At 32.7% G+C, this 16,168-nt stretch overlaps 2 protein-coding genes across 8 annotated transcripts in view; both read right to left on the bottom strand.

Annotated features, from left to right (window-relative positions):
• Window positions 1–16,168, bottom strand: part of LOC140432413 (uncharacterized) — a 66,797-nt gene that overhangs the window by 39,861 nt on the left and 10,768 nt on the right. The window lies entirely within an intron of this gene.
• Window positions 8,970–10,631, bottom strand: abo (de-etiolated protein 1 abo). The gene has a single exon (XM_072524718.1). The coding sequence runs from the start codon at window positions 10,629–10,631 to the stop codon at window positions 8,970–8,972; it is 1,662 nt and encodes a 553-aa protein (XP_072380819.1).

Below are 16,168 nucleotides of genomic sequence, written 5' to 3' on the forward strand. Positions count from 1 at the left end.
ACAAGAATGCCGGCAATGTCGACTCTTCCTGCTGCCTGTCGCTTCGTGTTGCTACCTTTCGCTAACAGTATTACCTATAGTTACTATTTGCATAAGGTTTCCGGCGACTAAGTGTTATTGCAGCTCGACCTGATCGGAAAAGCAATTACAAGTCCCCGTCGGGGCTTTCCTTCGCTCTTTACCGTGACAAGCCCAAATAACGCTGTGGTCAGTTCGACACGATTTGAAATAGTTCTAAGACCAATGTCTTTTCTACCTCAGAAAGTCGTGTTCTACTGCCAGTAAGCGTTTTGTAGTCGACAACGCCGGTTCTCGTACTCTGGATAATTTAACTTCTAAATTGGATAAAATATTCTTGGTTCGACGTCTTCGACGATAGCAGGATATTGGTTAAATATTAAAACTCAAAGTAGCGTGGTAGCACAACAGGCCAACAAGGTCTAGCGGGGCTAGTAGTGTATGACGACTGGATCCCGATCGGAAGATGTGCTGCTTTTTTATACACATCGTGTTTGAGAATTTGCAGCAATCTTCCGCCGAGAGGCCAATGACAGCGTAGTTAATAACGAGCGCTGTGATTGGCCGGTCAAAGTAATAATCTTTGTCGTGATTGGTTAACTTGGCGACAAGGAATTATAATTTGATACGTACTTTAATGTAACTGATAGAGGGCGCGGATAGATGGTATCTTATTCAAGTTAGTGCTATTTGTGTCAAAAAATATTAAAGATACATTATTTCAACAAAAAAAAAAAGATATACTTGTTAACAACTTCAAAACTCAGTTTTCGAGATAATCGCATATTACAAATTAACTGCATCAATACTTCTGAATTTTGGTATAAAATACCTTTACATAAATTGAATCGATTCTGATATATTAAAGGGAAAGTAGTATACGCTAACAAATTTGATCAGTAAAGGATAATTATTGGAGGAAATCAGTAGGATAATTAATAAAGTGTAATAGAATTTAACATCAAACAATTTTCGGTTTATATTAAATTAAAGTCAAAATAAAATACATTTTATATACAACCAAACTAAGGAATAGTTAAACTGAATAACATTAAAACTATTTGTCACAGTAAGTGTTCGTTATGTCCATCATTTTCTACAATGCATTTATCAATACGTTCCATAAAAGATCGTCTCATATTAAATAGCATCAGTGGTTCAAAAGAAACTGCCGCAGTACTTATTTCTTTCCAAAGTTGGTTGAGAGTGTTTATGGGATACTTGTAGAGACGCTTTTTCATTGCGTTCTATACACCAAAATCTAGCGGTTTAAAATCTGGGCTACGTAGGGCCAAGGAAAATAACTACCACGACCAATCCAGTCAGTGAGGGGGGAGGGGGCATCAATTTACCCAGAATCTGTACGCCGTAAAAAAAAATGTTTCAAACAAGAAATGTGGCTGTGGTACTTCACCCCTAGCCCAACATCATATTCCCCAGGCCACAAAATAGATTTCGAAAAAGCAAAAACCATCGCTCCCATCTGTTAATTAAAAATCGGGAATCATACATGAAGCTATCGAAATTGAAAAACGGCCTAACAGCTTAAACACGCGCGATGAGGCTAAAAGACTGCCGGCAACATGGTAACCGCTGCTTCAGCGACCCTCCGCCCCAACCCATCCCACTTGGACCGTTTCCGCGCACATACTGACAGTATAAAAGCAGCTACACAGGGTAAGACCGGTCACCTGAATCGGCAGAGATTGAAACTGTCTATCGAACCCGGACGAGGCCTGGCCGTTAGCGCAAGCGATCAATAACATGAATTTTAGTGCAATACACTAGTTTTGAAGTTGGATGTAGACGTAAAAACACCTTGCAGGAACAATAGCAACTAGAGACTCGGTCTTTGTCACATCTAGCTCAAAATACAAACACTAAACTCTGGAAAGAACATTACATCCAGACAAGCCTTCCACCTCTGGATTCAACTGGCGACTCCAAGAGGCTCCACTACACACGCCACTACCACAGTGTATTTTTCGGTGCAGTTGTGCTTTACCACAATACACCCAAAGCTAACCTGAAGAGGATCGTAAGTCCTATCGAAATAAAGAATCCTTACCTATCCCTCTAAATGAACATTGGAAGAAGTAAGACCGGTCGTCACTCGACACTGAGGAGGATTATCGAACGTTGGCGATCATATTGGCAAGAATAACTTTGTTTACGGCAACTATAATATCGAACTTACGCAAAATTTATTTGCTTCATAAAATATGCAAAAAAATTAGTTTAAAATTATTTTCTCAGTAAATACAATGAAATTAAGACAAAACAACATTGCATAAAACGAGCATTAAAAACTTAACATGAGGTTAGTCCATACAATTTTTAACAATATCACAAAACATTAAAATTAAAATTCTTAGTATACCAACAATTATGTTTTAATTTTCTTTAAGTTGAGGAGGTATATGGTTAAATAATTTATTGTAAATTATTTAACGTCAGCACAGTCGTCCGTGTTTATTATATTTCACTTTATTGATAACTAGTTTTCTGTTGTTAAATGCTTGCGTACTGTAAATTAAAGAATTATGGAGTACATATGTAATTTGTCAACTGTTCAGTTCAGCAACGTAAAGGGGCGCCAAATTTGAAAATTAAAATTTTTCATTTTAGTCAGGAAATTTAGTATTATTGAAATAAAATATTAGTTTTCGTAAGACATAATGTAATTATGGATATTGCTTAGTTTATTAGTGTCAGTTGTTTTATTAACACATTGATATTTATTTATGCTTACCATTTTCCAAGAATTCTTTTTTTTTTAATTTGTTTCCATGTCATAAGTCTCTTGGTCTCAATGAAATTAAAGAATTATTTTTACTAATTGGGTGATCTACTAATGCAGATTATTTTTATTATTTCTGAGGCCACTTTTATGTGACGTCACTCTGCCTGTTAGAATTCTGGATGTGGGTCCGATGTACGATTTATCACATTTTTCGCATGGTATCTTATAAACTAGATTTGAGCTTTTCATAATGTTAATAGGTGTTTCAGTTTTTGTATACAATAATGCCAGTGTTTTTACATTTTTAGTTGTAATTTTAATTTGAAAATAGTTAGAGAAGACTTTAGTTAGTTTGGTGATTTGGTTCTGTTGTTTGATTTATGTCATCATTCTATTATTGCTAATAATAGAATATAAACGTAAACAAATAAAAATTTGTTTGTTTAATCGAATAAGAATTCTTCATTAAAATGTCTTTAAATTCTATTACTCCTTTATTGATGTTATTAGTGTGGTAATTTGTTTAATCTGTTTTTTAGAACGAATATCAAATTTACTTTCATATGAGGTGGATGCTGTGAATGGTAGTTGATAAATCTGTTATTAAAAATATGGTTTTCTGTACCATTTAGTGCTTAATACATTTTCCGCATTTCATTTGATTTTCATGTCAAGGTATGCGATACCGTTTTTCATCTCTTTCTTATATGTAAACTGTAAATGTTTATTATCGTTATTAAAAATGAACATTTACAATTTACATATGAAGAAGAGATCGAAAACAGCATCCCATATCTTGACATGAGAATCAAACGAATGTATTTAGTAAGAGATTTAACAACTACCACTCACAGCATCCAACTCATGTGAAAGTATATTTTATAATGGCCCTAAAAAACAGCCCACACTAATAACATCAATAAAGGATTAACAGAACTTTAAAAACATTTTATTGGACAATTCTTACCCAACTAAACTAATAGACAAATTTTTACCTAACAACCCCAATAATAGAATGACTGACATAAATCAATAAACAGAACCAAATCACTATACTAGACACTATTATATAATATCAACTTACTTTTACGTCACTACCTTGTATACCATCATTAACACCCAAACTAACTAAAATCTTTACTAACTATTCTCAAAACAAAATTACAACTAAAAATTTAAAAACACTGGTATCGTTGAACACAAAAACTAAAACACCTATTACCATTATGGAAATATCAAATCTAATTTATAAAATAACATGCGAAAATTCTGATAAATCGTACATCGGATACACATCTAGAAATCAAACAGACAGACTGACGTTACATAAAAGTGAACTCATAAATAATAAAAATACATGTGCATTAATAGATCACGTAATTAGTAAAAATTATATACTCATTTAATTTCAATGAAACCAAGATACTGAGGCATGAAAACAAATTAAACAAAACAGAATTCCTAGAAATGGTCTGCATAAATAAATATCAAACTGTCAAAATAAATATAAAACTAGCATTAATAAACTAAGCAATATATATATATATATATATATATATATATATATATATATATATATATATATATATATATATATATATATATATATATAGTCTTTCAAAAACTAATATTTTATATCAATAATATTATATTATTGCAATAAATACCTGTCTAAATTCAAAAAAATTTATTTTCAAATTTGGCGCCACTTTACATTGTTGATATGAACAGTTGACAAATTACATACTCCATAATTCTATAATTTACAGTGTGCAAGCTTTTAAGGTGAGTGTCTTTCTTCCTGATATAAATTGAATTTTAAAATAAATTATTTAAACATGTACTTCCTCAACCAAAATAAAATTAAAACCTTATATATTGTTGGTAGACTAAGAATTTTAATTTTATATGGTCCGAAAAACGTTTATATTTGGGACCCCTTGGCACAATCGGCGCAAATTTTAAGATAAAATTGGAAATATGTTAAAACGTGAGTAGAATCAGTTATTTTATATTTTTATTAATTAAATATATAATATAGTACTTGTATATATTACTATTATTATTAATATTTGCCTAATATTAACGACGCACTTAAGTTTGATATATGTTATATTTTCTCAATTTTGTTTTTAATTGGGATCATACGCTTGTATTAATGAATACTAAAATTTCATAATCGCTATTTGAATTGTTACAGTTTTTCTTCTTAAATTTAAAGTCAACAGACAATATAATACCTTGTAAGGTTAACTGAAAAATAGTTAAGTAAAAATCTGTACACAAAAAGTGCACATAAATATAAATTTATATATATATTATAAATTGATATTTTAATTAAAATATCGATTGAACTATGTATATTAAAAATTAAAAATAATATGGTACAAATACGGTTAAATAAGCGTAAAATTAGTTATAGACACAATGCGACCGATGAAGAAACTTTTTTTATTAAAAAATAACATTAGATCTGTACCGAAAATATAATTGCTATAATATTATTCAGAATTTTAAACTACAAATCGTAGTTTCAAATCTGATTTACTTATCCTGTAAACACTGTTTCTTTAAAATGGTTTGCATTGATACACTATTAAGGGGTTAGGGTAGTAGACACTAGTAAATGATGGGTAAATTTTTTTGAAGGACTGCAACTGCTAATAAAATATTCAAAATACTTTTTTGAAATAGTGCATTAGTTATAACTCAAAATCTATCAAACGAAAGAGACAATCGCGGACTGGAATTTAGGTATACTGTGACCCACTCTCAAAAAAAGAGAGACATTATGATGTCAGATAATTATAGAGACATTTGCCCCTGCTCAACAGCGCATAAACAATACTATCCAACATACGAGTTGTTTCAATTAGATAACCCGATCGGTGTTACAAAATATTTTATTAACCACCATTATTTCTACCACCAAAAATTTGACCATGGAACTACCATGTGAGTTTGTCATATAACTTTTATTGAGTGTTAAGTTGTGTTAAATATTTCTGAAATTTCATTTAATGAAATAGAAGTTAGTATATTGAAGTAACAAACAAAATTAGTACAATAGCAAACAAAACAAAAACATAGCAGTACACATCGCGCTAAAATGCATTTTATATAGTATAATATTTGAAGCATTCCATGGTAAACTATCAAAAAGTGCAGACATAAAATATAATTTTGCATTATGTAATGTTTATGTAAATAAAGTGCTTATTGAAAATGGCAAATAGCTGAAACGTTTAAGTAATAATGTAGTATTTTATTTATAACATCCCGACAAACCCAGGAATTAAAAAAGTTTCTATTTAGAAATCCACGGCCAAGAAATAACAAACTATGTATATATATATATATATATATATATATATATATATATATATATATATATATATATATATATATATATATATATATATTTATGTGTGTGTGTGTGTCTGGAAATTTCCAGGTATTTATCATTCAAAAGATTTTTTGTATTAAGTAGGAAAAAACATAGACATTCATAGACAGTTCGACAAAATATCATTCATCGATATCTATCAATCTTTTTCGTCAAGATAACTATATTGTATTTTCTCGGGAGAATATAATAACACGCGGTACAGTATTATGCGGTAGAGAGCACCCTGAACGCTATTCAATCGCCGAACCGTACCTTATTTCTCTCCGAGAACACACGCTATATAATATCGAAATCTTGACGAAAAAGCTTGGTTTTTTAAGCAAATCACAAACACACCATATAGAAAATGAAAAATGATATTTCGTCGAAACGTCTAGGAACCTCTCTTTAAATTTTTAACTATAAAAAATCATCTCGGCACGAATTATCGCATTATATATATAGAAAAGATTTCTGTATCTTAGGTGTATTTAAGACAGTATATGTTGTAGGAGCACGATTTGTCAGACTTTCTAAAATGGGTAAACACCAGCATAATATCGCGATTTTAAGATTAGTTCAAAGTTAATAGACAAATGGAAAAATTAATGCAACACAATCAAATGAGGACCCTTAAAGAAGTCGTCCCAGGAAAATACTTAGTAAATATTTACTATGAATAGTATATTTAATTGTTTATATAAAACATGCTATATTAAAACAGGATATAATTATGTAGTCATGATATGAAATTGTTCATTGTAACATAATAGCTATACAGTGTTTCGTCCACAAACACGTTTTTTACAAAATTAACCTTAAAAGAATATTGTGAATATATAATAAAAATGGCGTTTTTAAGGGTAGTTATAAGCTTTGGGAAAGTTTCGGAAATATTCGTCCGTCATTTTTTTTATTTAATTTTTTTTTGTGTTATTATAAAATAAAGTGTTAATCTGATTAGGCGGGCGAAGCACTTTCACTTCACTGTCAGAGGTCTAGTGTAGTAATGGTTCGATCCCCGGCCAGGGATGTAACCTGTTTTTAATGTAACAGTCCAAATGGATCTGCAACTTAAATTAGAGTTCGCTGATATATCGGATTGACCTATAGATGAGCAGTACGGTAAGAGATGGGTTTTGCGGCTTGGTATTAATCACTCCATAGATCCATGCCGGAAGCTTAAAAAACCGAAATTTGAACCTTAATATATATTTTTTAGTAATTTTCTTGGGCTTAGGTTCATAAAAAAGATTGTCTGATATATGATGATACTGACATTTTCATTTACTTTTTTCTACGCTTCGGCAGGAAATCCAAGCCTTTTTCAAAAAAAATTCGGTTGCTTGTAAAGTCGGTTTTACGGGCGAAGATTTTACGTGACAACGTCTTTTTCTCGGTAGAATATTTATTGATATGAATATTATTAAATTGCACAATAGGAACAAGGAATTGAATGAAAATAAGAATTGCACAAATTTTAACTATAGAAATATATTTTGTTTGCTAAAACATTGTACATGTAAACTTAAACTTAACTAATTTCTATTTGAGTGATTTTGTTGAGGATAGGACGATGATGCACGGAAGCACGCACCGATTCAACGCACCTAATTCTCTAGTCCTTTGCGCGCAGCGGACCGATCATGTTTGAGTGGGAGAGAGACGCAAGGTATTCGCCGGTCCGGCGGGCCTCTCTCTCGTTCGGTGACTCACTGTAACAGACGTGAGCGGGCGTTACACTTTTTCATGAATGACTCCGAGCCACAACCTAATTTAAGACGTTGTCACGTCAAAATAATATTAACTAAAAAACATTTTATCAAAGACATTATAAGGTTTAAAAGAGAAACTATTGACTTACCAAGCATGAAAAAAGTTCGTTGCTAACAAGTATACATTAATCGTCACAATTAAAACAATATTAAAAGCATAGGACAGACCCACTAAGTCACTACATGTAAAATGTATTTTAAAATTTAATGTTGTTTATTGATGTTGGTTTATCATTTAAACAATCAGTTATTTTAACATCATAGGTGTTCTGAGATTATCTTTTTGTGTTTTTAAATTAAATTAAAATATATCTTGTTTAAATTTTTGACATATTTTTTATCATTTATTGCATTATTATTCTTTTTGATTTGTATAGACTCTAGGAGATCCCTCTTCTTCCTGTTATGTTCACTTTTTAGGATCTTGGTTTTGTCAAAATCAAATTGATGTTTCTTTTCGTTTTCATGTTTTGTGAGGGCGGTCGAGTTTTTTTTTTTGTCTAATTTGTGAGAACGTATTCTTGAGTTAAGTAGTTGACTGGTTTGTCCAATATATACTCCATCAAAATTCCAACAGGGAATTTCATACACAACATGAGATTTTTTTAATAGAGGGGTTTTTGTTTTTAGTCTTGTAAAATTATTTTTCAAAAGATTGTGCCCTTTATGAGCAACCGTAATGTTATGTTTAGACAGAATATTTGCAAGTTGTTCTGATAAACCTTTTATATAGGGGAGAGACATATAGTTTTTCTTTATCGTGTTGGTTTTATTGTTATTGTAAAATATACAGTCGCGATTTGAAAGTGTTGTCGATAAGGTGGTGTGGGTATGAATTAAGTGTTAGTGCTGTTTTTGATTTTTTAATGGCCTGAGGGCTATTGATGGTATCGGATAATCTGATAGCTCTCTCTAATTTGTATTTTCGATTATGTGATATTATGCCTACTAGACGTATGAAAATCAAGATACAAGAACGCACTATACTTTTCAAACATTTTATAATATTAAATATATGACATTAAGAGAACAATATTATAAATATTTATAAAAAATTCAGCAGATATGGACTCTCACCATCTTCATCAGTTGATACGCCATCGTATCTTATATGAAAACTAACGATATACTCAGCATTAGCTCTTTGTACAGAGATAGCAAAGGGATCGGTGGGATGAAAGGTAAAAGCGACCAGTCTTCTCATAGGGGGAGTGCTAGGTCTGGTAATACCAGCGCAAATCTTAAACCTCAAGAACCCAGAGTCTCTAGAATAGAACCGAATCGCGTGTTCACCGCAGGCTTTAGGGCGTTCCATAACCGAAACATACTTTTCGTCATAGCTAAATAGAGCTAAGTCGAGATAAGGGGAACAACTGTACGATTGGGCACTGATCGGCAATTGGGCACATAGCCTTTTAATAGCTTCGGTCTGTCCTCCGAACTTGGCGTTTGTAATTGTCTGCTTAAATCGTTTTTGTAGAAGGCGAGCATACAAGTTATTAGAAGGACTGCACGTGAACTGAGTTTCATTATATATACTAGCATTACGGAAGAAATCGGCGAAATTTTCAAACAGATCCAGCAACTCTCTGGATGAATTCTCGTATATTGCTAATATGTTGCTTGATTTCACATCGTACACCACAAAGAACTGAGGTTGGCTGTTCACGTCTGTTGATTTAAGCGTTACAACTTCTTCAGAAGCGTATTTTATAAATAACGTATTATCATCCAGCAGCTGCATCTTCCACATCTTTAGAGAGGCGAAATTACCAAAAGAATGATAAAACTTTCTTAACTCAGTGGGATTATTGTTCCTGGCACTTATAGCTGCAGCCCTTCGATATAAGAACGTCAGTAATCTGTGTTTTAACGAATTGATACAAGTTTCTCTAAACGCCCTCTCAAAGGGAAACACAGAATTGTAAATATAAGAATCATCTTCGTAACAAAACCTTCCTATCTTCTTTATATCAACAAACATGCCGTCCAGAATTTGAAATATATGAATAAGCTGATGCTGCACGGATAAAACAGCAAGAGTGTCTCTGTAAAGGTACAACCCTTGATTGTGGGACAAAAATATCTTATCTACTTTAAACTTTCTAGTATCGCAAAGTTTTCCTAGGTGCAGATCAATTAAATATAGCGTGTAGTCTTCTAAAGGTGACTGAAGATTGGGAGTTACAGATTCGTTGCTTGTGTAGATTTCATAAAAATGTGGTCTTATCTCCTCTGGTATAAACGAAGCTGAGCCTATTATGACGTATCTCCCGTCTTCGCTGAATAGACTACATTCTCTGTTCAGTTGCTCTGTACCTTTGGCCACGCTAACCAGATGCTTCAACGTAAAAAACCTTTCAAACATTTTCGTTTTGATCTCGAATAGTTTATGTTCGTCATTTCGATGGTCGCAATTTCTTAACAAATCTGCAGCTGCAGCTGGACCTCTGTAGAAATAAATCTCGAGGCAAGCTTGGTCGGCAGAGAAAGCTATGAAATGTTTACCATCTGGACTAAATTTTCTTAGGAAACACGGTGGTTTTTCTATGTTTATAACTGTGTAATTCGGGAACACATTTTGGTAGAATTGTCTCGCGGTGTGAAAATGCGTTCCAGGACGTTTGTACGCGTAGATCTGTCTGTGGTCCAAACGTATGACTACATTCTGCGGTTTTATGCGTCTTCGCTTGCGAAAGTTTTCCATGGCACTTTGTAGAGTACTAGGTTTGACTTCTTTGCGCCAGAGTTATGTTATCTACACATCTGCAAGAAAATATTTAGAATGTATTCTTCAGAAACTTTTTTGCAGATTCTATCATATTTTAAAAAATGTAAAAATAAATGACTTAATTCATGAAAATAAACAACTTTCCGCGCGAAAGCAACTTACTTTAAAAAGTTTAACATAGTGAAAGGTAATTTATATGAAGGCACAAGTGGCCACTTTTCGGACCGTAGTGTTAAAATGTACTGTTTATTTAAAAATGCATGTATATCGGAAAGTAGTTTCCGTTCAGTTCTATACACTCTGTTTAACATTTCTGCAATACTCGAATACCGTTCTTAAAGAGCGATTCGTGAAAGTTCTTCAAATTACAATTTACCTCTTCATTTACCCCAATACAAATCAGCAACAAAGACGTGGTAACTAACGCTGAAGCCAAGGTTAGTTTAACAAGTCGTAATTTACTCAGTGACATTAGAAGTGTTACACCCAGAAGGAATAATTTCTTGATCTTAATTTTTTGTCAGTATGGTAGATTTACATCAAGAATGAAACGATAACGTTGGCAAGAATTTTTATTAAAATGTAATAAAAAAAAATTAATAATGTGTTTGGCGACCCCGTAGCTGAACACACTCCTGTACACGTCTAGGCATTGACGAAATGAGATGATCGATGTCTTATTGTGGCACCTGGTTCCAAGCAACTTGAACTTCATGGATTAACTGTGCCACAGTCTGAGGAGAATGGTGCAAAATGGACAGTCTCCTTCCCATCATATCCCACACATGTTCGATAGGATTTAAATCCGGTGAACTGGATGTCACGGCAAAACATTAACGCTTCTGCGAGAAAGTCCATAGTTCGACGAGTAATATGGGGACGCACGTTGTCTTGCTGAAGATCGAAGGGACGTATCGACGGCCGTCTAGATAAGGCAGTAAAGTGGTTTGTAAGATGTTATCAACATAACGCGCAGCTGTCATCTAGTCTCAATAGACACAAGTGATGATGGGCTACCATAGGCAAGAGCCCCCCAAACCATTACTCCAACTGTCCTCTGCACATGCTTCTTAACAGCAATCCATGGCGACGTCTTACTATCCTACGACCATCATGCATTCCTAAATAAATGCATCATGCATACATCATGCTACATTATGCCATTCTGCAACCCAATGCTGCCGTTCTCTGCACCTATTCAAACTTTGATGACAGTGGTCCGCAGTCAAAGAAAGTATTAGTCGTGGGCGGAATGAAACCAGTCCAAAGGCTCAAATGCAACAGTATAGTGCACGCATAGTAACAGGTCTACCAGAGCCAATAGTCAAAAGCGCCTATCTTGACGCTCTGTGGTACGCCTCGGTTGACCAGTTGGTCTTCTTCGTGTTCCTCTATCTTCGTTTGTCCACACACGACACACACACATAACAGTCATTGCAGTACAATTAACACGACAGCCAATTTCGCGATGCGACAAACCCATATCTCTATAGGCAACAATTCTATCCCAGTCAAAAACGTTAACATGGTGGTAATTTTGGTGTCTTCGAACTCAAGGCATTTTCATACACTGAACACAATTAGACTGAGGAATCATAACTAAAAATTTCTGTACCAGTCGGTCTTCATAAATCGGTCTCTTCACAAAAAAATTTAAAGATAAAACTTTATTTTTACAAAGAACATAAAAGATAAAACATTCTTCATTTATAGTTATTCTGTTGCCAAATTAAGTTCAAGAAATTGTTCCTTCTGGATGTAACACTTCTAATGTCATTAACCATATTATTTCATTTGGATTATTATTAAAGGTGTCATTATTCAAAATATTGTAAAATATAAGATAATATAGTTAATAATTATTGTGTTTATATAAGTTTTAAAAAGGCATTTATATAAAAATAACATATTTTTAATGTGCCCTAATATTTGTAACGGTCGGTACACATGACAAAATATTGCAACGAACTATAAATCAAAAATTCTAATATCAATGTTATAATGTAATCAGTACAAAAATCACGCCGTTTGTATTTTCGGTACATGGTTATTGAGAAATTTGTTGTTTCTTAGTAAAATTTGTTGAAAAAACTCAATTGGAATGGTTCAGTGTATTAGTAAAAAAAAACATCTAATATTTAATCTGAACAATCATTCCCTAGATAACGTGTGTACATATACGTAGACCTCGGTAAGGGATATAATGTACAAAATGATAATGTCTATCTATAATGAATATTTCGCAAAAATGTATGGGCTAATATTAAATTAAAAGTTTATTAGAAGGACCGCACGTGAACTGAGTTTTATTATATAGGGTGTTTCAAAAAGGTGTGTCATAAATTAAATTACGCATTCCGGGGACAAAAATAAATTGATTGAATCCAACTTACCTTAGTACAAAAGTGTACACAAAAAAAGTTACAGCCCTTTAAAGTTACAAAATAAAAATTGTTTTTGCATTATCTCCTAAACTACTTGACATTTTGTAATAAAAATGGACACGTTACTTTCTTGTTCTGAAAGCATTTTTCATTAAAAAAAACAACAAAATCTAAGCGCACAGAAAATTTTTAAGGGGAGTGTTCAGCCCTAAATCCCCCCAAACTTTTGAATACGTTCAAATCAAATGAATTTTGTGGCATCATTAGTTTAACACATTATTTTTAAAACTTTTTTGCCTCATCACTTTTTCGAAAAACTAGTTTTTTCCTAGTTGGCCATAAAATTACAATTAGTTTCTACGGATACAATAATTAGAAACAGTTCCATCAATAATAGTCAATAATTTGAAGCTATCATTTATTGTGTGAATAAGATTAATATTAAAAATTTTGATATTACAATTGCCTACACATTTCAGGAAATGGCAGATATGGATTTAACTTTGGGAAAGTTGGATCAGATTAAATTATGATTTCAATAAACTATAGGAAATATAGTAGGTGAATGTCAATAAAATAGTGCAGCAGCCGCAAGGCGTTATGCAGTAAAATACCCCAATCAAAATACACCCGATATGCAGTAAAATACCCCAATCATACTCTGGCCGTGGAAGCCTACGATTTCATTCAAAATACACCCGATAGACGATTATTTCTGACCATTGATCGTCGTTTACGGGAAACGGGTACATTCCAACCGCAAGTTGCTGGCAATAGTGGTCGTCCAATAATGGATGCAACTGATGAAGACATTTTAGAAATCATTGAAGAAGTCCCTGGAACAAGTAAAAGGGTAATAGCTGCTCAACTAAATGTTCCTCACGTAAGGGTTTGGAGGCGTTTGAAGGATCAGCTGCGTAAACCTATCACTTAACAACGGTTCAAGAGTTATTGGTTGAAGATTATCCTAAAAGGATTAGATTTTGCGATTGGTTGTTAATGGAAAACACTCGAAATGTTAATTTTATTAGAAATATTTTGTTTACCGACGAGGCTACCTTCAGTAGAAATGGAATAACAAACCATCATAACGAGCAAATTTGGGCCGACGAAAATCAACACGCCAAAAAAACGACTCATCACCAAAGGACTTTCAAAGTTAATGTTTGGGCAGGAATTGTGGATAACAATCTAATAGGCCCAGTATTTCTTCCCAACCATTTAAATGGTGATAATTATTTGCAGTTCTTGACAAACGATTTATAAGAGTATTTGGAAGAAGTGAATATTGCAATAAGGCAAAATATGTGGTTTCTACAAGATGGCGCTCCACCGCATTACAGTAATGAAGTCCGGGAATACCTTTGCAGGCAGTATCCTGGTCGATGGACTGGAAGGGGTCGTGACGCACCTATTTTTTGGTCACTCCGAAGTGCAGGTCTTAAACCCATGGACTTTTGCATTTGGGGGTTTATGAAAGAGAAAGTGTATTCTGTAACAATAGAGGACGAACAACAATTGAGGGTTAGAATAATTGGAAGCTGCAAATCAATTTCGTCAGAAAAATATGATTTTTCAGCGCATTCGGTTTTCCTTATTAAAACGATACCGAATGTGTATTGAAGAAAATGGGGGTCATTTTGAACATTTATTGTAATATCATATTTATAGAGATTATAAACATTTTTTGTACTTGTTAATTCATTTAAGCCATTTATTTAGTTGCACGTAATTTTTTAAAGGTTAATGAAACGGGCCGTAACTCAATAAAAACTTTTTTGAAAAAAGTGATGAGGCAAAAAAATTTTAAAAATAATGTTTTAAACTAATGATGTCACAAAATTCATTTGATATGAATGTACTCAAAAGTTTGGGGGGATTGAGGGCGGCACACCCCTCTTCTTTTGTACGAAAAATGCTTTCAGAACAAGAAAGTAACGTGTCCATTTTTATTACAAAATGTCAGGTAGTTTAGGAGATAATGCAAAAAAACAATGTTTATTTTATAACTTCAAAGGGCTGTAATTTTTTTTGTGTACACTTTTGTAAGTTGGATTCAATCAATTTATTTTTGTCCCCGGAATGCGTGATTTAATTTATGACATACCTTTTTGAAACACCCTGTATATACTAGCATTACGGAAGAAATCGGCGAAATTTTCAAACAGATCCAGCAACTCTGGAATGTTTCAGTGTATTAGTAAAAAAACATCTAATATTTAATCTGAACAATCATTCCCTAGAAAACGTGTGTACATATACGTAGACCTCGGTAAGGGATATAAGGTACAAAATGATAATGTCTATCTATAATGAATTTTTCCCAAAAAATGTATGCGCTAATATTAAATATATATATATATATATATATATATATATATATATATATATATATATATATATATATATATATATATAAATATATTAATCTGGCTTAATCCCATTATAAACATAATACAATATTATAATATAAGCATACAATAAAACCTATTATATAAAATTCAGAAGGACATTTCTCAGATTATTTACAGTAAAAAATAATAAAAGCTTTTGTGGTCGTAATAAAGTTTATACACCAAAAATGCATTGATCATTTTCTATGGTCAATAAAGTGTTAATGAATTTATATTTCGAATGGGGTGTCGGTAAATATGTAAATATGTAAATACGGTCATATGTAAATACGTCAGGTGAAATGTATATTTTTTAGTAGCAATTCTGTAGCAATTATATCACGGTTTTCTAAGATCTTTGAAGTTGCTATACTTGACCGCTTATCGACTATTTAGATACAACAAAATAATATACGAAAATCACAAAGGTTTTATAGTTGGCAAATCAACATCTACGGTCATTCATATCTTTTTATTGATTATCTCGAGTCCAAAGAACATCTTGGGATATTTTTGTATGAATAACAAGATTCCTATAAATAGCAAAAAACCGAATACAATATGTTGAAATACGACAGACACGGAAGGTAAGACTAAAGACTCAAAGACTGTCAGTTAAACGAGGCGAACATCAACGCAGGTCTTGCCTTTATTGCATTTATTGTTTATTATTGACATCGGTAATGATGAACTTTCAGTTCATATATCAGAACTATAATAGATATGGCGGAATTTG

This window comes from Diabrotica undecimpunctata, chromosome 1, assembly GCF_040954645.1.
Source record: "Diabrotica undecimpunctata isolate CICGRU chromosome 1, icDiaUnde3, whole genome shotgun sequence".
Lineage (NCBI taxonomy): Eukaryota > Metazoa > Arthropoda > Insecta > Coleoptera > Chrysomelidae > Diabrotica > Diabrotica undecimpunctata.